The sequence below is a fragment of the Pseudomicrostroma glucosiphilum genome (assembly GCF_003144135.1).
Source record: "Pseudomicrostroma glucosiphilum strain MCA 4718 unplaced genomic scaffold BCV69scaffold_11, whole genome shotgun sequence".
NCBI lineage: Eukaryota > Fungi > Basidiomycota > Exobasidiomycetes > Microstromatales > Microstromataceae > Microstroma > Microstroma glucosiphilum.
In genome coordinates, this window is record NW_020289923.1 from 533,548 (window position 1) to 552,492 (window position 18,945).

Genomic DNA, 18,945 nt, shown 5'->3' on the forward strand with positions numbered 1-18,945 from the left:
TCATATTCAAGGCTGCATACATTCACGCCATGCCTGCATTGCTTCGAGTAGACATCACCTTCTAGAATCACAGAAGGCAGTAGCAGCTCGCCATACTCCCTCTCGCTGCGTAAATTAGAGGTCTGTACTGCTGCAGGCAACGTCCGTCGGTGTCACAGCGGCAACACAGGCGACAATGCAGCACTCGTCCGACGAGGACTCTCCGTACTCAGCACAACCTTCCCTCCACCACACCATCGCACATGATCAGGCGTCAGTCCTAGCCATCGCCATCGACGAAGCATCTTCACTGCTCTTCACCTCTGGCACTCAATCAGAATGCATCTATGTTTGGAACCTCGACACCTATCGGCCCATCACCAAGCTCAGCGGCCATACAGCCTCCATCCTTACCCTCGAGCTCGCACCAGAGCGGGGCTGGCTCTTCTCAGCTAGCGGTGACGGCACAGTGAGGATATGGGACACCAGGACGCTGTCTCTGCTCTACATTTTTCAGCAACCGCCGACAGAGGAAGATGAGGACACGACGATGGGAGATATCTTCTCCCTGCGCTGGAGCAAGGAGATGCAAACGCTTTACATGGGCTGCCAAAATACCAGCATTAGATGGGTGCGGCTGTCCAGGCTCAGGTCACGTGGTAGATGCCCGTTCACAGAAAGCGAGACTACCACGGCGTCTCAGGAACAAGACAGGTACGGGAAAAGTGACATGGATACAGAAGGCTCGCCTTCGCGAGGGACAACTCAGGATACAGACTATACCGGCTTCTTGCCTGCTTCAGCCATGCCCATTGCTCCCCGTCCACACAAATTCTTCGACTCTGGACCATCAGGGCCTTCTCATAGCTCGAGCTCGACAACTCCTCTCAGTAGATCTTTCAGTCGGACCCAGTCTGCCTTTGGGGTAGCTGGTAATCACAAGCCCTCGCCGAGCACCCCTCCTCCTGCAAACGATAGCCCATATTCGCACAGCCCTGGCAGACGAACACCTGAGCTGCGCTTTCTCCCTACGACCGAGAGTGCTGGCGATGATCAAGGTGGACGCCTCTCACCCACTTTCGATGCCGCGCTCGACCGCGTGCTTCGTCTGCGAGAACAAAGTCAAGAAGGCCCAACAGCTACCGGCGCAGATCCTCGGATGTCGGAAGATCAGAGCACTGATGTCGCCCGATACGTTCAACTCTCTCAGTCTTGCAAAGTACCAAATGCCCACTACGGCTATGTCTACAGTCTGGCTTTGATTAGTCTAGGCAGCCTCCGACCGGTCGTGCTCGCTTCGGGATCGGGAGATGAGGACGTCAAGCTATGGGATTGCTCAAGCAAAAGGAAGGGCCAGGTGGAACTCATAGCTACATTGTCGGGCTCGGAGGGCGCAGTCCTCGCTCTGGCAAGCTGGCCAGGAACGCTCTTCGCAGGGAAGCAGGGAGGCTCTATTGATGTATGGGACCTTGAGACTATGACGCTGATTCGGACACTGGAAGCTCATGGGGACGACGTCCTATCGCTTTGCACATCTGTCAACGAGGATGGCAGCTCTTGCTTGATCTCAGCTGGTGCGGACGGCTGCGTCGCCCGGTTCGATGGCAACTTTGCCAGGAGAGACTTATGGGCTGCTCATCAGGATGCGATTGTGCTCAGCTGTGCGATCGTGAATGAGCGGCCACGTCGCGCTTCAACCAGGATCATTACAGGAGGTTCGGATCAGGTCATCAGATTCTGGGACTTAGCACCTTTGGATCGCGGCGAGGATAGCTTGCCGCATGACGGCTCGCAATTCCCTCGCAAGATCGGGTTCCCTTTGACGAGCAGCTCTCATATCGAAGATCCGAATGGACACGTCGATACGAAGACCATCACCGAGATGTCATTCGATCCACTGCTGACAGAGCTTGCCAAATTCGTATCGTACAAGTCGGTGTCAAGCGAGGCTCGCAGAGAGGATTGCCGGCAATGTGCTCACTACCTCAAGCAGACGCTGTCCAGTCTCGGGGCGCAGGAGTCGGCCATTATACCTGGAGCACCCGGTCGCAATCCTCTTGTCTTGTCCATCTTTCGCGCTAGAAGCGGAAGCCCTGACCAGCCTCGCGCCGCTCCCCACCGCAGAGTGCTTTTCTACGGACATTACGATGTGATATCAGCTCGAGCAGACAAGACTTCTTCGGGATGGTCTTCTGATCCTTTCACACTTTCCGGACGTGATGGCTACTTGTACGCTCGAGGTGCATCAGACAACAAAGGCCCAGTGCTTTCCGTGGCGACTGCCATCAGCCGACTTTGGAACTCTCGAAGACTCGATGTGGACGTGGTCATGCTCATCGAGGGAGAGGAAGAGAGCGGTTCTGTCGGTTTCAAGGAGGCACTCGAGAGGGAAAAGGAGAGGATCGGCAAGATCGATGTGGTCCTGCTGAGCAATTCATACTGGATCGACGATGTCACGCCCTGCTTGACGATGGGCATGCGAGGCGTCATCCAGGCCACAGTCACCATCTCTGCTGCCAGCATCCAAGCCGCAAGCTCAGAGAGTTCCGCGGCAACGACGGCAAGAACATCTCCTAGCCCACATCGTCGAGGCGAAGAGAAAGACGTCCATTCGGGTGTGCAAGGCGGTGCAGTACGAGAGCCGATGATTGACATGCTCCGTCTGCTGTCAAGCCTCAGCGACGGCGAGCGTGTCTTTGTGCCAGACTTCTACGACTCGGTCAGGCCCGTCACGACAGAAGAGCGAGCGAGCTACGAAGCCATCGTCGAGCTCCTGAGCAGGCAATCGAGGGACCGCGACTCTGACCTAGATTTCGGAAATACGCAAGAGGGCCATGCTGGCTGCCAGCCCTCTGGCCGGTCGAAGAACGCAGCAATGGCTACCGTGGAGAGTCTGATGGCTCGATGGCGCTTCCCCTCGTTGTCCATTCACAGCATCAGCGTTTCTGGCTCAGGCAACGCCACGGTCATCCCAGCAGTCGTGACGGCGAAAGTTTCACTGCGTCTAGTGCCAGACCAGGATCTGGAGGTGATTAAGTCTTCACTTGTCTCCTTCCTCAATGAGCAATTCGACCGACTCGCTGGCGCTCGCCCAGATGCCAACAGACTGCAGATCGACGTGCATCATGTAGCCGACTGGTGGCTCGGGTCCTCTACCTCGCCCTACACCTGTGCTCTGGCGGACTCCATCTCGCAGACTTGGTCGTCCCCTTGCCCAGGCTCAACCGCGGCCGCTGGCATCTCCTCGCCCTCCTCTTCCTCTTCTTCGGTCCTGCCACTACAAATTCGCGAGGGCGGCTCCATCCCCACTGTGGCTCTACTGGAAAAGGCCCTTGGCGCACCCGCCGTGCACCTGCCCATGGGTCAGAGCAGCGACAATGCCCACCTGGGCGATGAGCGGATCAGTATGCAGCACCTCCTCAGAGGTAGAGAGGTCGTGGAGCGCTGGCTGGGCAAATTGGCCCACTTGCCACTCGATTGCGATGAGGTGGGGCATAGGAGAACTGTGCCGGCGAAGTAGGTCAGCTTTGCACCGGAGTGATCAAGCGGGTCAGGCAGGCAGGCAGGCAGGCAGGCAGGCGCTTCAGGCGACGTGTATAGAAAGATGGGGTATGCAGAGAGACTTTGTTCAATGGGGTAGAGGTTGAATGAAGGAGATAGAACAAATGTCTATGTACAGTGCAGAATTGCAATGGGGTAAACAGGTGACAGGAGAAAGTCTACTGTACAATGAAAACGAGGGTGACAGAAGGCATAGGATGTAAAAGAGCAGGGCGATCTAGCACCCTTCTAGACTGTAGACCAGAGTGACTGCGTGAAGCGTAACGAGCAGAAGGGAGGAACGATGGGTATGCTGATGGATTCTGAGGGAGGGCATTAGGCAAAGGCGCCAAAGGTATCATCGGCTTCAGCCCGGAGAAGGCCGCGGCTAACGAGGTAGGATCGCTCGACATAGCGAGCATCTTCGTCATCGACTTGCTCGTCATCGTCGGTGTCATCAAAGAAGCTGCCCGAGGGGATCACCTTCTTATTCTTCTTGACAATGTTGAGCGCAGGAGTCATAGGTGCGGTAGGTGTGCTGGGAAGGCCAGCATTGAGGTGCTTGGCCCCAAAGGGAGTGCGAGAGGGCAGGCGAGGCTCGTCTTCGTTGCTGCCGGCAGAGGAAGAATAGACGATGGACTGCGAGCTGGCAGAGAGCGGCAGGAAAGCTCCATTGGTGGTGGCTACCCTCCTGCGTACGGGACGAGCAGGGACAGTCGCCGTAGTCTTGAGCTTGAAAAAGTCCAGAGACTGCTTGCGCTCGAAAGGCATGTCTACCGCTAGAGTTGTCTTGGCAGACATTTTGGGTAGGGCGACCCTCGGCTTGAAGGGAGAAGCGAGGGCGACGTCGACTTCGACGGTGGCGGCCTGGAACTTCGTTGTGGCTGATGTGGTCCAAGCTCTAGGAGCCATCGGAGGACGGCGCAGGCTGGTCTTCTTTGTCTTGCAGTCATCGTAGCGAGCCTGACGCGCTTGTGCTACAGCGCTGGGGTCGAGTCTACTGATTTCGTCGAGCTTGGTCATCATCTCAATCGGCTCGAGGAGCTTCTGGGATGAGGCAGTGTTGGCTGTCCCCGACTGGTTCGAGAAGAGCGAGGAGCTGGCCGTACGAGCACAGTCAGAGATTTCTGCCGACGAGGTGATGTCTGCGGAGAAGCCGAAAGGCGAGACCTGATTCCAGCCGTCAAAGGTCTGCGAGACAGTGCTCAAGACCTTGCAAGGGACCTTCTCGTCGCTTTGAGCGAAGACGGTCCTTACGTCACCTCGAGACGAAGAGGTAGGCATGCCAGTGCTGTTGCTCTTGGGCAACCAATCGAAGGTGGACAGGTCGAACGGATCCGGCTTTGAGGAGGGGCAGGTAGAAGGGCGTGTCGAGGACTTGCGACTGATAGGGTTGGGGTCGCAAGACACGAAAACACCAGGAGTGCATGGTGAAGGCGGTGTCGAGGACGTTGCTGCTGAGGAGAAGTAGTCACTACCAAATCGGGTGGAAGCCCCAGAGGTCAAGAAGGAAGCGGCAGGTGTGTCTGGCGAAGCAGTTGTGGCACTGCCTGCCGAGGTACTCCTGCTCCGAGCACCTGTCAAGGCTACTACGGGCGCTGGGCCGGAGACACAGAGCCCGAGGCCGACCGAGGAGCCGCTAGGATCGGCGTGGCTCTCGCAAGCAGCCTGTCGCAAGGGTCCCGACTGAGGGGTAGAGATCGAGCGCGCCTTTGTCAGGTCGCAGCTGCTAGACCTTCGTTCCCAGATCATTGGGCTTCCCTGCCAGACGGCCTTGATGTCCGAGTCTTGCGATAGTCGTCTTGAAGGTAGAGCAAGGAGGTCAGTGCTGAAATCCTTCTGCCAGAGGGAAAGCGAAGCGGCGGTGGGCGTCAGGCAATCGCTGTCGCCCATGAGGTCCAGGTGGTTTACTGAGATACCTGCCGCTGTCTGGGCGTTGCTCGACCGTGCTTGACGAGGCACCTTGTCGGCAGAGTATGCTCTCGCACTCAGGCCGCCCTTTACTGGTTCAATAGACTTCAGCATGGGGGCAATGCTGCTACCGCTCTGCGATGCGATGCGGCTGAGCCTCCTCCTGGGGAATGTGGCCGTGTACCCATCTTCGTTGGTGATGCCAACGCGGGGCACACTGTTCGATGATACTGATCTTGACATCAACTGGCCCCTTCGCGAGCTTGCCTCCGCCGATGGAGTGCGGCGTCGACGTGCGTTGTTGCCAGCTTCCTCCATCAATGTTCCAGTGAAGGAGACTTGAGAGGAAGACGCGCTAGTGGTGGACTGCTGAGAAGTTGTTGCCTCTGTGGGCGAAGCAGACAGGGAGCGGGAGATCGATAGGAGCGCTGAAGGGCGCTTGTTGAGCAGCAGCGGGGAAATGACACCAGTCCACATGAGCATCTCGCAGGCGCTGCTTGCCCGGAGGACAATGGAGTTGTCTACCTCGAGCGGGAATGTGGGACTAGTAGGTGAGGAGGGCTCGTGGCCAGAGTCCGACGAAGTCGGGCTCAGGAGTCTGACGGACTTCCGCCTACGCCCCGTCAGGCGCGACCATGCCGAGGCTTTAGGAACACCAGTAAGCAGACCGTCGGCGGAGAAGCTAGGCTTTGGCATAACGGTCGAGGCAGAGCGTGGCTGGACGGGTGTCAGAGCCGGACGAGCTCTACGGAATGAGATTGAGGGTGGAGACAAAGTGTCTGCAGATGGTCCAGTCGACATTTGTGATGGCGAGAGCGTGGCGCTGGTAGCCGATCGAGACAGGAAGCCGTGAGCCTGAGGCAGGCGCAACGTGCGATCAGCACCCCTTGCGGCGAGACGAATCTCAAATTGACCAGGTGAGTCCAAGCCCCAGGAGTGAGATGTTTGGAGACTGTCATAGATGGAGAGGTCGATTGTAGATTGAGGTGAGGTTGGATTGGATGTGGCGGCTTGTCTGGAAGAGGGGAGGGAGAGGAGAGTCAACTACACTGCATGTGTTTCTCGCCAAGTCAAGGATAGACTCACTTTGTCGAGTACACGAAAAGTCTACTCTCAGAAACAGTGCACCATCGTTCGACCCAGTCCCCTTCGAGGTGTAATGTAAGAGTGCCTTCAAATTGCGGCACTGACGATGTCGATGGGCTGATACTTGTAGCCTGCTGAGTATGAGCGAGTGATGAGCTGCGAGACGTTGCTGGAGAGGCAACCATTGTTGTATGTTTTGTACCGGAGATGCTGAGTGTAAGGTCGAGGTTGATGAAAGCAGTCACAATGGCAAGAGAAGGTAACGTCGTGACCGAGGATGATGCGGAAGAGTGTGTGAGGAGCTGCTGATGCTGGTTGCAATGCTACCGGACGCGAGTGTTGAGGGTGGCGAAACGGACCCGGAGACAGAAGTGAGCACTTGCGAGGATTTGCGAGATGAGAACGAGATGGTGAGTGGGGTCAAGCTGCTCAATTCCGCGAAGCTGCCCTTTTTAGACAGAAAGGATGCTCTACACAACCAAGGCGACGGTGGCATGCTACTGTGGGGTCTTGATTGAATGTCCGGCTACGCCTCAGTGGCGTTAGAGGGGCGCCATAGACCTGGCTATGGCCAAAGGGGAGTGTCTATCTGCATCGGAGATCGGCTGTTGCATGAATGGTAGGTCGAAGTGCCTCTCAATGAGTGCAGGGGCAGCTATGTCGGACTTGATATCTGCCGATACGCCAGATCAGGAGGGGACAGGGGGCGGGAAGGAGTTGCGGCGCCGACAGGGGTATGCTGTGCCTTCTTCGTCCGACCGGCCCAGCTGGCCCAGCTGTCTGGCGCGAGCCGAACACCGGACAGGCAATCTGGGAACAAAAAGGAGGCTGCTTTGGTCTCCCGACGCCCGGGAATGGTCGTGGCAGTGATGAGGAGCAAGCTCTGGCGGGGGTGAAGGTGGGCGGATGTAGGGGTCGCGTGAAGGTGGTAAGTGGAAGTGCGCGACTGGCAATTCCCCAGAGGCCGACGGAGCTATCGTGCTGCACCTTTAGGGGGGCGTGAAGGCGGAGCCACTGGTATCAGCAAAATCACCTTGCCGAGCTGCAGCGGAGTGCCAATACAAGCTGCAAGAGATGATACGTCTCTTCTACCAGACGCTCGGTCAAGGTCCACTGGCTCGGTCGGAGCAGCCACTGACAACTCCAACACTTAGCTGCAACACTGCAGCCAGAGTCCAGACCCATTCACTTACTGACTCGACCTAGCGCGGAGACGCGTCGTCGGAAGATATCACGCGTTCGCGCCCTGCTCCGTCAGCCTTTGGAACGACTCGCTCCTGATTATTCCCATGTCAGACGGGCTCCCCCCCTTGACAACCTTGCGAAGAATTACGGTCGTGGGAAGAAGGGACATCCCGTTCGAGGAGTAAGGAAGGAGGGATCACCCTTTTCCGCCTTCACCATCTCCTTCTTTTCCTCGTCTTACGCAAGCTTGGCTAGGTCTGGTCATGATAAGAGTCGCACCATAGGGGTCACTAATTACCAAGAGAAGAGGAAAGGTCCCTTGGCAGGTCTAGACTCGTCGTTTCCAGGCAGCGTCCACTCTATCAATGCAGTACGCTCCCACGAAGACGCGCCGAGACCTTTGTCTTGACACCCCGCAACTCTCTCTCCTTGCGTGTGTATGTTCTCCCTCTGTAACTCGACCCGGTCTGATGGTTTCCTCAACGGCTCGACTCGTCTTCAGATGTGGAATTGATGGTCCGCTTGCCGAGTGTGAAGTCGGGCCGGACCCCTGATGTCTGTATGTCTGCCGTGGTCAGGCGTACTGATCCCGCTACGGCTACCTTCTCAAGGTTCAGGGCTTGTTGTCTCAGATGGACAAGCGGGACCCAATTGTAGTAGTGTACCCTTGCCAAGTGTTACGCTGAGTACCCTTGGCAGAACGGGACAGGCCTTCAAGTGCAGCTGCGCCCGCGAGACACAGTTGTCAGCGCCTTCACGGAGGTCTGCGTCGGGGTTCCTGACTCGAGCGGGAGTTGTATCGTGGGCGCCCAGAGATCGAGACAGATCCTAGGAAGCACTCAGCTGAAAATTATCACTTCGCGTCGCAGAAGCTACTTGATCTCTTCTCTAGGTAGAGAGGAGCGGGACAGTATCATGCCGGTCGGAATGAGCGTCCTCGGCGCCATCGACACTGCACTGCCGGACTGTGGCATGCTGTTGCCCTTGCGCGTGCAATCTTCGGCTGATTAGGTCCGGGTACCTGACGATAGCGTACCTGCATCGGCAGCAAGGTTCACCCGATTCGGATCGTCACTCATCGGGTGCGCGCTCAGCTTCGTAGATTGAACCATCCATGGTATAGGAGTCGTCCCGGATAAGGCCCCTGGCCAATCCCTTAGCGAACGTCCGCTTCACGCTACCCCTGATAGACCAAGCTTGCAGATACTACTTCGACCTCTGACGGGCATTTCTGCTTCGCGTGACGCCAACGAAACTCATCACGGGACACTGTTCCGGTCTCTGAGAATTGCGCAGGACAGGACAGAGAACACTGCATGTGGACTTTCGCCCACCAGGGTCTCGGGTCTGCTCAGCGTATTCTACACGAGCTCATCTACACGGCCTCCGAAGGCAGGGCAGGTCCTTCTCTGATGCAAAAAGCAGAATAGCACATAGAGACGATAGAGGCTCAAGCGAGCTCCCGACTAGCAGTAAGGAGAACTCGAGCTGCATGCTCATGCGAGTGGTTGCAGTCCTTGCAAGGGTCCAATGAGGTGGAGTCTAACCCGGACCCTGCAGCTTCCTCATTAAGCTCCATGCCCCTTCGTCGTTCCGGCCTCCGGACCAGATCAAAATTCTGAGAGGGCAATCATGGCCCGAGTAGCTGGAAATTGCCAAGACGATAACAGCCCTGTAGGCGGAGCCTCCTCTTCGATTGCTTGCGCCAGAATCCCGCTCCTTGCAACCTCACAAAATGGGTCCACCCTGTCCACTTCCTCTGCCAAGTGGCTCGATCCCGCAATCACATTCCTCGCCGTCAGGGATGATCACTCACTCTCCGCCGACATCCACCCCAATAAGGGTGCAATGCGATGTAATGCAATGCGATGCGTAGCGACTCCGGTCAAGCAAGGGTCCTCACCTCCCCCCCCCTTCCGCGGAGAATACAATACCACAATGGGCCGCGGGCTATGTTTGGGTGACGCGCGGAGAACAAAAATGGGGTCAAGCCCCGCTGGGATGGGCGTTCCTGTCCGCTCCTCCTTGGACCTCAGCTTGAGGCTCAGCTTTCAGGATTCAAGGATCCCAAAATGGGAGACCAACCCCTGTTTAGTGTAATGGAAAAGCTGGGCTGGGCTTAGTAAGCGATACTGAGCCTGTGTGTGATGTATCTCCCTGATGAGGGGGTGTAGAGGATGGAGCGGAAGCAGGACGCGCCGCGACGGGAGCTGTCGCAGGTCACGCCTCTCCCTGCTCTCATCACCCAATATGAGAGTGAGACCCCCCCCCGCCGACCTGCGAAAGTCAGCATCTGTTGATTTCCTAGCGTCTATGGATCACTCTTAGCACGATTATTGACATCTGAGATAGTCTCATTCAATTGTGACCGTCGACCGAAGTCGCTGGACAGACTTGGCCTACCAGTTCTGCCCGGCAGCCAAGCGCAGCTGCTCTTCCTTCAACTCCCGTTTCGCCTGACGCTCCTGCGCTTCTGCCTCCCCATGTGCATGACCATGTGCGTGTGGGTGCGCCGGTTGAACCGACGATGGCTTCTCTTCGCCTACAGCCACTGGCGCTGCGTTTGCGGAAGACGCGGCAGCTCGTAGACCTCTTGCACGTAGGGCTGCTAGACCTTTCAATGGCGAAGCCTGAGAAGCATTCGACGCAGCAGCTGAAGTGGCCGGAGCAGGTGCAGCAGAAGCCGTAGCAGCCGTCACAGCCTCTTTCGCCTTTGCGGGCGCCGTGCCAGCAGAAGCAACAGAGCTTGTTGTAGACTTTGCTGCAGCTGCTGGCGGCGGCTTCCTCTTCTTCTTCTTGTCCTCATCGTCCCCACCAGCGCCCCAATCAGCCACCAAGTCCCGCCCAAGCACCTCGACTTTGAACCCTTTCCGTCTCACTTTGAATCCCAATGCATTCTCCCCGCCAGAGCCTCCCCCTCCTCCATCGCCCGAGGCAGAACTCAGTCCCCGAAGTTGGCTTGCTCTGATGCTCGAAGGGGCCAACGAACCCAGTGCTGGCGTCTTGAGGATCTGAAGAGCGCCGGTGAAGCTAGCTGATTTGCCCGTTCCGGCTCCTGACGAGGTAGAGCTCTCGGAGGTGGGAGGCTGGAAGACGGAACGCAGACGTGCGTCGGCGCTGTAGGATGAGAAGGCCAGGGCGCTGTCGGCTAGTGTGGACAAGCGTGTTGCTACTGCTGCTGTCGAGTCGTGCGAGAGGAGCGAGGCGGAGGGGGAGCAGAGAGCGATTGTGGGGACCTCGATTGGTGGGTCTGTATTTGTAGCTGAGTCCCCGGTGCGGGCAATATTGCCAATCCAACTTGAAGACCGGAGCAATTTTTTGACCCGTAGCAGCAGACGGTACGACTCGACAGCGTGGGATTGACCGCGTTTGACGCTCCATGCTGGAGATCCCAGAGAAGGCAACACAACACGTATCGGCAACGGCGAAGGTGGAGGAACGGCCGGCCCCTGAGAGGTCCATTGTCGTCTTTGCTCTTCGTCTTGCGCTCTCCACAAGGCTACTTGTGTCTTCACAACGAACCAGACCTGCTCGTACGTATTTTCTCCATCTACATCTTCCTCCGCCAGAGTATGCACGACCAATCTCCCTTCCTGTCTTGCCTCGCGCAGCACCGATCCAGGCATCTTCATCGAAAGATCAAAGGGGTGGACGTAAGGCAGATTGTCTTGTCCACTCGACGAGGAGGAGGGTGAAGGAGATCCAATGCCAAGAGCCTTGTTCTCCATCTCCTCGAGCCGCTTGAGCTTCTCGTACCTGAAGGCTACTTTGAGCTGGGAGTCCCTGCCAGAAGAGGAGGAGGAGCCTTCGTCCTCTTCATCCTCTGCACCGCTTGACAACTTGCCAGTTCCAGCAGCAGGCGCCGTGTCCGTCTCGGACGTTGCCGTATTAGTAGTATCTGTCTTTCTTGACTCCCCAGCTCCAGCTCCAGCCCATCCCATCAATCCCCTCATCCACTCCTCCGCCTCCTCACCCACAACCAGCACCCTCTGCTTCGCCGCCAATCCCTGCGCAGCCCCATACCTCACCACCAGATCCGCATACGCCGCTCCTGCCTCTGCAGTCCTTCTCCGATCCTCCTCTTCCCCTGACGAGCTCGACGAATGATAGGCAGGCAGCACAGGGAGGAAGAGTGCGAGTGAACCGGCCGGCAGGCCTAGACCGGTGAGAACATCGTTTATTGCATTTAGGCCGAGGGAGAAGAGCGGGAGAGGCTGCTGTTGTGGGAAGGGAGAAGGACGCAGAGTCGGGTGCGTTGAAGGTCGAAGGGAGATTGGCGCTCCTGAAGATGGAGAGGGGAGCGAGGAGGAGGAGGAGGAGGAGGAAGAAGCAGCGGAGGAGCTACTGCCCGCACTGCCAGAGCCGGTCTCTTCCCCCGCAGAGCCACCGGCATCAGCAGTACCGTCAACTGCTAGAGCAGCCGTGGGGAGTGTTCTCGGCCTGCGCTGGAAGGCTGAAGGCATCTGTTCAGACAGCGCTGAAGTGCTAGTGTAATGGCAGGGAGTCAAGGTGAGTATCAGGGCTGCACCTTCGCGAATCTCGGAAAAGTTGAACGGAAGCAGGCAAAGCAGTGGAGGAACGGTTGGAGTGAGAGTCGGAAGTCGGAACGGAAAAGCGCGTTTCGACGCCTCGAGACTTCGCACGCAAAGCAACGAGGCCTTTACAATTACATGGGAGTGAGGACTGGTAGGTGATATATTTTACGATGAGGTCTCTTCAACTCTTCAAAATCTACCTCACTGTTGCAAGTATCAGTCTTGCTTAGAGTCCTTGTCCGTCCCTGCCATGAGCGTCTCCTCGCTCTCATTCCCGTGATGAGTGTCCGTCGGCCTGTGGACAGGTCGACTACTAGACCTGCCACCCGTACTACTCATGCTCTGGTCTTCCTCCTCCTCGTCACCGACGCTGAACATCACCACTGACTCCTCGCCGACCCCGCCGTTGGGATCAGCCTCGTATGCAGGCGGGCCTGCGGTTAACGACGGCCCACCGTTCGAGGCCTGTGCGCCGCCCCCCGTTGACTTCGTCTTCTTCCCATCATCTTCATCATCCGAGTCGTCTCCATGCTGCTCAAAGCCAGCATAGGCTCCACCCAACTCCATATCCCCTCCTTCTGGGTCATCCCCCGTGGCCAGCTCATCAGACATGCTCAGCCGCATGTTGTACCCAGTAGGGCGGAAGATCCAGGCAATTGCGACGAAGACGCCGAGGTAGAGGCAGGAGGTCCACCCGTCCAGGAGGAACCAGCGATACCGCCACGTCTCAGAGGGATAGTTCTCGGTCCCTGCGTTGGAGAAGGATATTGTGGACAGCACAAAGAAGGCAAAGATGACGACGATGGCGATCACCAGAATTCTCCATAGCCGTCTGAAGAAGGCAAGCTTGAAGGATTGTTTCCGTGCTGTGAGGTGAGCAATGGTGGCGTTGAGCGAGTTGAGGGTCCATGACATGAATGTCGTGAGAGAAAATGCTAGTGGGAAGATGAAGAGGAACACCCAAGTGCCCCCAGCCTCGATGGAGAGGAGCACAATGCCCACTGAGTACAGCCATCCGCAGATCAGATGCACTGCCGTCAGACATTTGACCATGAACATCGTCCTGGGCTCCAGCTGTGGCCTGACAATGCCATAGCCCATGCTGACGATGAGCAGCAGGAAGAAGCTGGCGCTATTCCTAGTTGAATCTAGTAGACCTTCGAGAACCAACAGGGCTCGAGCGGTCCACGTCTCGCCAGCATTGCCATTCAGAGATGCAAGACGCCAATACTCAATGACATGTGAGTTGAGATAGGAATAGTAGAGCCATGTGATCATCTGCTCGATGATGAGTAGGACCGACAGTCCAGAGATGAAGTGCTGGATGGGCAGCAGCTCAGCCTTGTGCTTAATACAGAGATAGCCCCAGCCAAAACCGAGAAGAATGTAGAGGCTGGTGAGACCAAAGTAGAACTGCGAAGCAGAACAAAAGCATGTGCAGTGAGCTTGTGAGCAGGTTTGAGCTGAATCCCCAAGCGCTACAGCACACTTACGCCGACTTTTGGGTACTCTCCACCTGGCAGCTCTCCCTTGAAGGCATTGTGGAAGTTCACCAGCCCTTGGAAGCTAGCGTGTACTCCGCGAGATGTGAAGGGTACGGCGGCTAAGGCAAGGAGAAGGAAAAGAGAGAGGTCAACATTCATCATCTGATTTGCATGAAATCCCCCTGTGGTCCTCACTCGCACCGACGCAGTAGTATCCTGTAGAGTTGACTTTGTATGACTGTCGGGAGGGGAGTTGGGGAAAAGTCGTGAGATGCAGTGTTCCGCTTGCTACGCTGTCAGACTCTCGTCGCAGCGAGTTCACTCACGATGATCTCTTGTTGAGTGTTTCCCGTGCCAAAGTCCATCTTCTGCTTCTGCACGGAAGGCGCAGTCCCATCGACGATGAAGTTGCCAAGGTCTGTGTCTTCGCATAGACTCTGTCTGACGGCGAGAGGTGTACATACGTAGGACTTGAGCGAGTAGCCGAATACGTCCTTCTCTGGGCCATCCTTTCCCAAGCGGTCAAAGTCTGACCACTCGTAGAAGATTGTGGCTATGATCCCGGTCGAGTTGGGCTTGAATGTCACTGTAATTAGGGAGAGACAGTATAAAGGAACGTGATGAGCGCCAGTTGACCTTTCATTGCCCCCTGCGGGCCTACTCACAGTCAATCGACGTGTTCTTTCCCGCCCACATGCCGCTGCATGTTTGTCGCAGAGCATCGGCATCGCTGACTGGTACCTGATATGCCGACGCAGTGTGAGCTAGGAGAGCAAGGAGAGCGCTGGCATAGAGAACCAAGAGAGACAGCGATAGCGAAGGCTTCCGTGACCGAGGATGAGATGCGTGAGCCATGATGCTATGAAGGGGAAGAGAGAGGATGCTGTTGCCGTTCGCTGCTGCTGCTGCTGCTGCTGCTGCTCGGAGGGTGCGGTTCCGGTACCGTCCGCCTGTCTGAGGGAACAGAGAGCCTGAGAAGGGTGCAAGTTCCTTCTTCGCCTCTATGGGTATGATGTCCTCTTTTGCCAGAGCCTGCGTTGTGGTACCTGAGCCGGGAAGAGAAGGTCGAAGCGCGTTGGTAGGCGTGTTAGTGGGAAGGGCTACGTGGACCTTGGGTAGTCGGTCTACTCTAATTCCTTGGCCCGTGGTGGCTCTAAGCGAGTTGGTTGGCCTTGGCTGGCGGTGCGGACCAGGGCGGCGGTGGCGCGCCGCTCTTGGCCGGCAGACGCAGAGGCTTGGCTCAGGAAATGAATCACACGCCGGGCACCAGAGAAGGAGACTCAGAGACACACACACACACGCACGCACGCTGCCGTCCATCGCACTCGGTCGTACTCTGCCGCTGCTGCATCCTCACCCTCCTTACAAGCATCGGCAAGGCACGCAGCATCCCCTCGCACACTGACACTCTTCGTCTTACCCAAAGATCGCCTTGCAACCGCCTCCTCGGCACCACCTAGACCCTCGCACTCGTCGCCTACACTTAGACTACCTCCGACCCCCGAAGCCACGTCAAAGCCTGGCAGCTGCATGTCTCCGCCCTCCACGTCCTGCTACCCTCCTCTTCCTTCCATACCACTGCTCCTACCCAAGGAGCTCATCTCATATCAGGGAAACGGGATACGCACCATTGCTCAGGCCTAGAGATCGTCCCTCGTCTTCGCTATACCGTACCCCAGTATCGCTATTCTATACTCGCGGCTCTACTTCTCCGCTCGCCCCGCGGCTCTTCGGCTGCAAATTCCCCTCAGGCTAGAGCCCAGTCACAGCAATTGCTTCCGGCCTTCAGCTCGCTCCACCAGCAACCTACTTTCTCCGGTGCCTATCGGAGCATCGTGGTAAGCCTGTACAGTAGCCCGTACTCGCTGCTACCCACCTCGTACATCTTGAGCCCTCCTTGCCCGAGTCTACTCAGATTGGGCCAGTGCCAGTGCCCGTGATCACAGCACCGCTCTCGTCCCTTCCGCAATGTCCAACATGCTCAAGGGAATGGGCATCTGGCCCAATGCAGGCGCCATGGATCAGGTGAGTACCACTCGGGTCCAAGGACCTCAATCCTCATCTCCCCCGGGCTGCACAGACTGATCAGCATACACACTCCTCTCTTGACCCATCTCCATTGCCAGACGACGCCCAAAGCCCCCGTCTCCTCAGTCAAGACCGAAGAGCGCAACCCCTTTGATTCCATACCTTCTTCCACACCGGGAGGGCCAGGACTGAGCCAGCACCGCAAATCAGCGAGCGGAAGCAGTCTCAACACCCTAGGCGTGCCGGGCAGAGGTGGCGATGTCACGCCCTCGGCACTCCTCACACCGGGAGGCAACATCTCGACTCAGAGTGCCATCCCCACCACGTCCCTTTCCACCACTGGTGAGTATGCGTTGCAGCCGACGAAGGTGCGACTCGCCCCGTTGCGAGGGCCTGGGCTGACATCTTGTCCTACGATTCCCCTCACCTCACTAGTTCCCGACTTTACCATGAAGCTACCGCCAGCGAAGGCCAAGGCGGAGCTGCTTGCCGCCGGATCCTCTACCCCACCCAGCTCCGACACTCGTAATACAAATGCACCTCGAGGCCACCTGACGGTCAAACTCGTCGAGGCTCGCAATCTCGCAGTCGGCACCTCGTCGAAGTCCGCCCCCTATGCTGTGGTATCCTTCGACAAGAACGAGTTCATCGGTCGGGAACCCATTGATGCCGCGACAGAGGATGCGCATGGGAAGGCGATCCCCAAGGAGGAAGGGCTCAGGTCCAGAGCGAAGACGGTCACACCTGCCTCTTCTGCTGCTGGTGCCGCGACAGCAGGCTCTTCTGGCGCACAATCTGTGCCCCGCAACCCAGTCTGGAAGCATCAAGTCACCTTTGACGTGACTCAGGAGAGACAGCCCATCTACATCAGTGTGTACGACCGATCTGCGGAAGAGGAAGGCTTCTTGGGGCAAAAGATGATCACGCCGAGACTTGTGCACAAGATGTCCACCGATCAGTGGTACTCTCTCTCTAGCCGGGAGGATCAGATTGAGGACGATTCGACAGTCCGCGGAGAGATCAGGATCCAAATCTCCTACGAGCGGCTGGCAGCGCGGCGCCTGACGCCCGCAGACTTTGAGTACTTGAAGCTGATCGGCAGGGGTACTTTCGGACGGGTGTTCCAGGTGAGAAAGAAGGACACTAAGCGTATCTACGCCATGAAGGTTCTGAGCAAGCGGGAGATTGCCATCAAGAAGGAGGTGACACATACGATGGGAGAGCGGAAGATCCTAGAAAAGTCCCTCGACTGCCCTTTCCTTGTCGGCCTCAAGTTCAGCTTCCAATCAGAGCAAGAGCTATACTTTGTCACCGACTACAAGTCCGGTGGAGAGCTCTTTTGGCACCTCCAGCGCGAGGGAAGATTTACAGAGGAGAGGGCAAGGTTCTACATTGCAGAGCTAGTCATTGCCCTTGGCCACTTGCACAAGTACAATATCGTCTACCGAGATCTCAAGCCAGAGAATATTCTGCTGGATGCCACAGGGCACGTCGCCCTGTGCGATTTCGGTCTCTCCAAGCCGGATCTAGGCGCAGGACAGCTGACCAACACCTTCTGTGGCACCACTGAGTATCTCGCACCCGAAGTCTTGCTTGACGAGAGCGGATATTCGAAGCTGGTCGACTTTTGGTCTTTGGGTGTGCTGCTCTTTGAGATGTGCTGTGGATGGAGTCCATTCTATGCTGAGGACACGCAGCAGATGTACAGGAACATTTGCTTTGGCAAGATCAAATTCCCACGTGGGGCTATTGGAGACGATGGCAAGCAATTTGTTAAGGGGGTGAGGAAAAGAGAAGAAGAGCTGGGCCAAAGCTAGGAAACAGATGACTGACGAATGCGGTTGCCCCGTATCTTCTCGCTCTCCCGCACTCACAGCTTTTGAACCGAAACCCGAAGCATCGTCTCGGTGCGTCTCGCGATGCCCAAGATCTCATGGAGCATCCCTTCTTCAAGGACATCGATTTTGAAGCCCTAGCCAACAAGCAAGTGACCCCTCCCTTCAAGCCCCTCGTAGAATCAGACGAGTCCGTCGCCAACTTTGACCCAGAGTTCACCGAGACGGATCTATCAGAGGTGGCTACGCTCGCGCCAGAGGGGGCACAGCTAGGCAATGGTGCCGACGCAGGAGGTTCGGGCGGGAACGGGAATGGTGGAGGAGGGGCAGGCATGGGCGCAGAGGTTGGCAGTGCAGGCAAGTCGGGCCTGGCTATCAAGAAGCCTTCCCCCGCAGGCGGCGGAGGTGCAGTAGACGAGACGCTCTCCTCTTCTATCCAAGAAAAGTTCCGAGGATTCTCCTACTCGGGGACGTACGACGGGTCTGTCGCTGGCAGTCTCTCGAGCTCCTTTGGTGGAAGGAGAGGAAGTGGTGGATCGGGCATCCGGGGCGCTAATCTGGGCATGAGCAGGATGGCCATGGATGATGAAGTCGAGAGCAGTGCAAATGGTCATGGTATTGGTAGTGGTAGTGGGGACGGAGAGCTTGCGAGGGGTAAGGCGGACGAGGTGATGAGGAGTCCTGAAGCAGAGAGGAGTTAGGTGGAAAGACTAAGTCGTAGATGCGGTCACTCTGCAGAGCGAGCCAAAGAAAGAGTAGGGACAATGCCTAGCCTATCTATATAATCCCTCCATCCTCTTCCCACTTTCTCGTCCCTATCACGATCTAAGTTGTCAAGTTCTCAAGCTGTTTCACTCAAGTCTTCAAGTTCAGTCGAGCTATGCAATTTCCCCCTCCTCTCAATGTCCCCAGCTCTACTCCTCTTTAGATTCATTCTCTTTTGTTTCATTTTGCAGTAGTAGTAGTAGTAGCAGTAGCGGTAGCAGATTCTTGTTCTCTTTTTCGTGTAGAATGTAGAAATGAACGAATGAACGAATGGAATTTTGACGATGCATTGCTATTTCAACTCGGCTGTAGCTAACATGCACATCGTGAGAAGCAAGAAGGCTCTTCAAGCAGCAGCAGTCTCGAGCAGAATGGTCACGGTCACAAGAAGTTCCGATCCGATCCGACCTTGTCCCTGGTCGGAATGGACGAAAGTCACCGAGGGGGGGTGGGCAGGCTGTTGCGCGCGCACGCATGTCTGGAATCTCGAGTAATTATTCGGAGGGGGCAAGGCGGACTGGGATGGGATGAGAAGGTTGGACGGACGTTTGGGCGCTACTAGCATTGATCTGATCTGATACCACGATACCGCGAGAG

At 56.8% G+C, this 18,945-nt stretch overlaps 5 protein-coding genes across 5 annotated transcripts; 2 read left to right on the top strand and 3 right to left on the bottom strand.

The window, feature by feature from the left end:
• Positions 1-30: 30 nt before the first annotated feature.
• Positions 31-3,770, top strand: BCV69DRAFT_284180 (Zn-dependent exopeptidase). Its single transcript, XM_025492955.1, has one exon. It carries the CDS (start codon positions 176-178, stop codon positions 3,497-3,499), a length of 3,324 nt encoding a protein of 1,107 aa, XP_025346709.1. The 5' UTR covers positions 31-175; the 3' UTR covers positions 3,500-3,770.
• On the bottom strand, positions 3,678-6,892 carry BCV69DRAFT_42660 (hypothetical protein). Its single transcript, XM_025495268.1, has 2 exons — positions 6,517-6,892; positions 3,678-6,445 (listed from the first exon to the last, which is right to left on the bottom strand). The coding sequence occupies exons 1-2, from the start codon at positions 6,699-6,701 to the stop codon at positions 3,856-3,858; spliced, it is 2,775 nt and encodes a 924-aa protein (XP_025346710.1). The 5' UTR covers positions 6,702-6,892; the 3' UTR covers positions 3,678-3,855.
• Positions 6,893-9,991: 3,099 nt separating this feature from the next.
• Positions 9,992-12,234, bottom strand: BCV69DRAFT_284181 (hypothetical protein). Its single transcript, XM_025492956.1, has one exon. It carries the CDS (start codon positions 12,162-12,164, stop codon positions 10,101-10,103), a length of 2,064 nt encoding a protein of 687 aa, XP_025346711.1. The 5' UTR covers positions 12,165-12,234; the 3' UTR covers positions 9,992-10,100.
• A 79-nt stretch (positions 12,235-12,313) lies between these two features.
• On the bottom strand, positions 12,314-14,841 carry BCV69DRAFT_272232 (hypothetical protein). Its single transcript, XM_025490972.1, has 5 exons — positions 14,386-14,841; positions 14,047-14,306; positions 13,916-13,958; positions 13,730-13,839; positions 12,314-13,649 (listed from the first exon to the last, which is right to left on the bottom strand). Exons 1-5 carry the CDS (start codon positions 14,573-14,575, stop codon positions 12,453-12,455), a joined length of 1,800 nt encoding a protein of 599 aa, XP_025346712.1. The 5' UTR covers positions 14,576-14,841; the 3' UTR covers positions 12,314-12,452.
• A 685-nt stretch (positions 14,842-15,526) lies between these two features.
• BCV69DRAFT_42734 (Pkinase-domain-containing protein) lies at positions 15,527-18,391 on the top strand. Its single transcript, XM_025495269.1, has 4 exons — positions 15,527-15,745; positions 15,847-16,090; positions 16,184-17,529; positions 17,625-18,391. The coding sequence occupies exons 1-4, from the start codon at positions 15,689-15,691 to the stop codon at positions 18,282-18,284; spliced, it is 2,307 nt and encodes a 768-aa protein (XP_025346713.1). The 5' UTR covers positions 15,527-15,688; the 3' UTR covers positions 18,285-18,391.
• Positions 18,392-18,945: the final 554 nt, after the last annotated feature.

Excerpts from the sequence above, each read along its gene's own strand:
- BCV69DRAFT_284180 (XM_025492955.1), top strand. The coding sequence starts at position 176 with ATGCAGCACTCGTCCGACGAGGACTCTCCGTACTCAGCACAACCTTCC.
- BCV69DRAFT_42660 (XM_025495268.1), bottom strand. The coding sequence starts at position 6,701 with ATGGTTGCCTCTCCAGCAACGTCTCGCAGCTCATCACTCGCTCATACT. Across the intron at positions 6,446-6,516 it reads CTTTTCGTGTACTCGACAAA|ACAAGCCGCCACATCCAATC; the intron begins GTGAGTCTATCC and ends CCCCTCTTCCAG.
- BCV69DRAFT_284181 (XM_025492956.1), bottom strand. The coding sequence starts at position 12,164 with ATGCCTTCAGCCTTCCAGCGCAGGCCGAGAACACTCCCCACGGCTGCT.
- BCV69DRAFT_272232 (XM_025490972.1), bottom strand. The coding sequence starts at position 14,575 with ATGGCTCACGCATCTCATCCTCGGTCACGGAAGCCTTCGCTATCGCTG. Across the intron at positions 14,307-14,385 it reads AAAGAACACGTCGATTGACT|TGACATTCAAGCCCAACTCG; the intron begins GTGAGTAGGCCC and ends CCCTAATTACAG. Across the intron at positions 13,840-13,915 it reads ATACTACTGCGTCGGTGCGA|CCGCCGTACCCTTCACATCT; the intron begins GTGAGGACCACA and ends TCCTTGCCTTAG.
- BCV69DRAFT_42734 (XM_025495269.1), top strand. The coding sequence starts at position 15,689 with ATGTCCAACATGCTCAAGGGAATGGGCATCTGGCCCAATGCAGGCGCC. Across the intron at positions 15,746-15,846 it reads ATGCAGGCGCCATGGATCAG|ACGACGCCCAAAGCCCCCGT; the intron begins GTGAGTACCACT and ends CTCCATTGCCAG. Across the intron at positions 17,530-17,624 it reads GCAAGCAATTTGTTAAGGGG|CTTTTGAACCGAAACCCGAA; the intron begins GTGAGGAAAAGA and ends CCGCACTCACAG.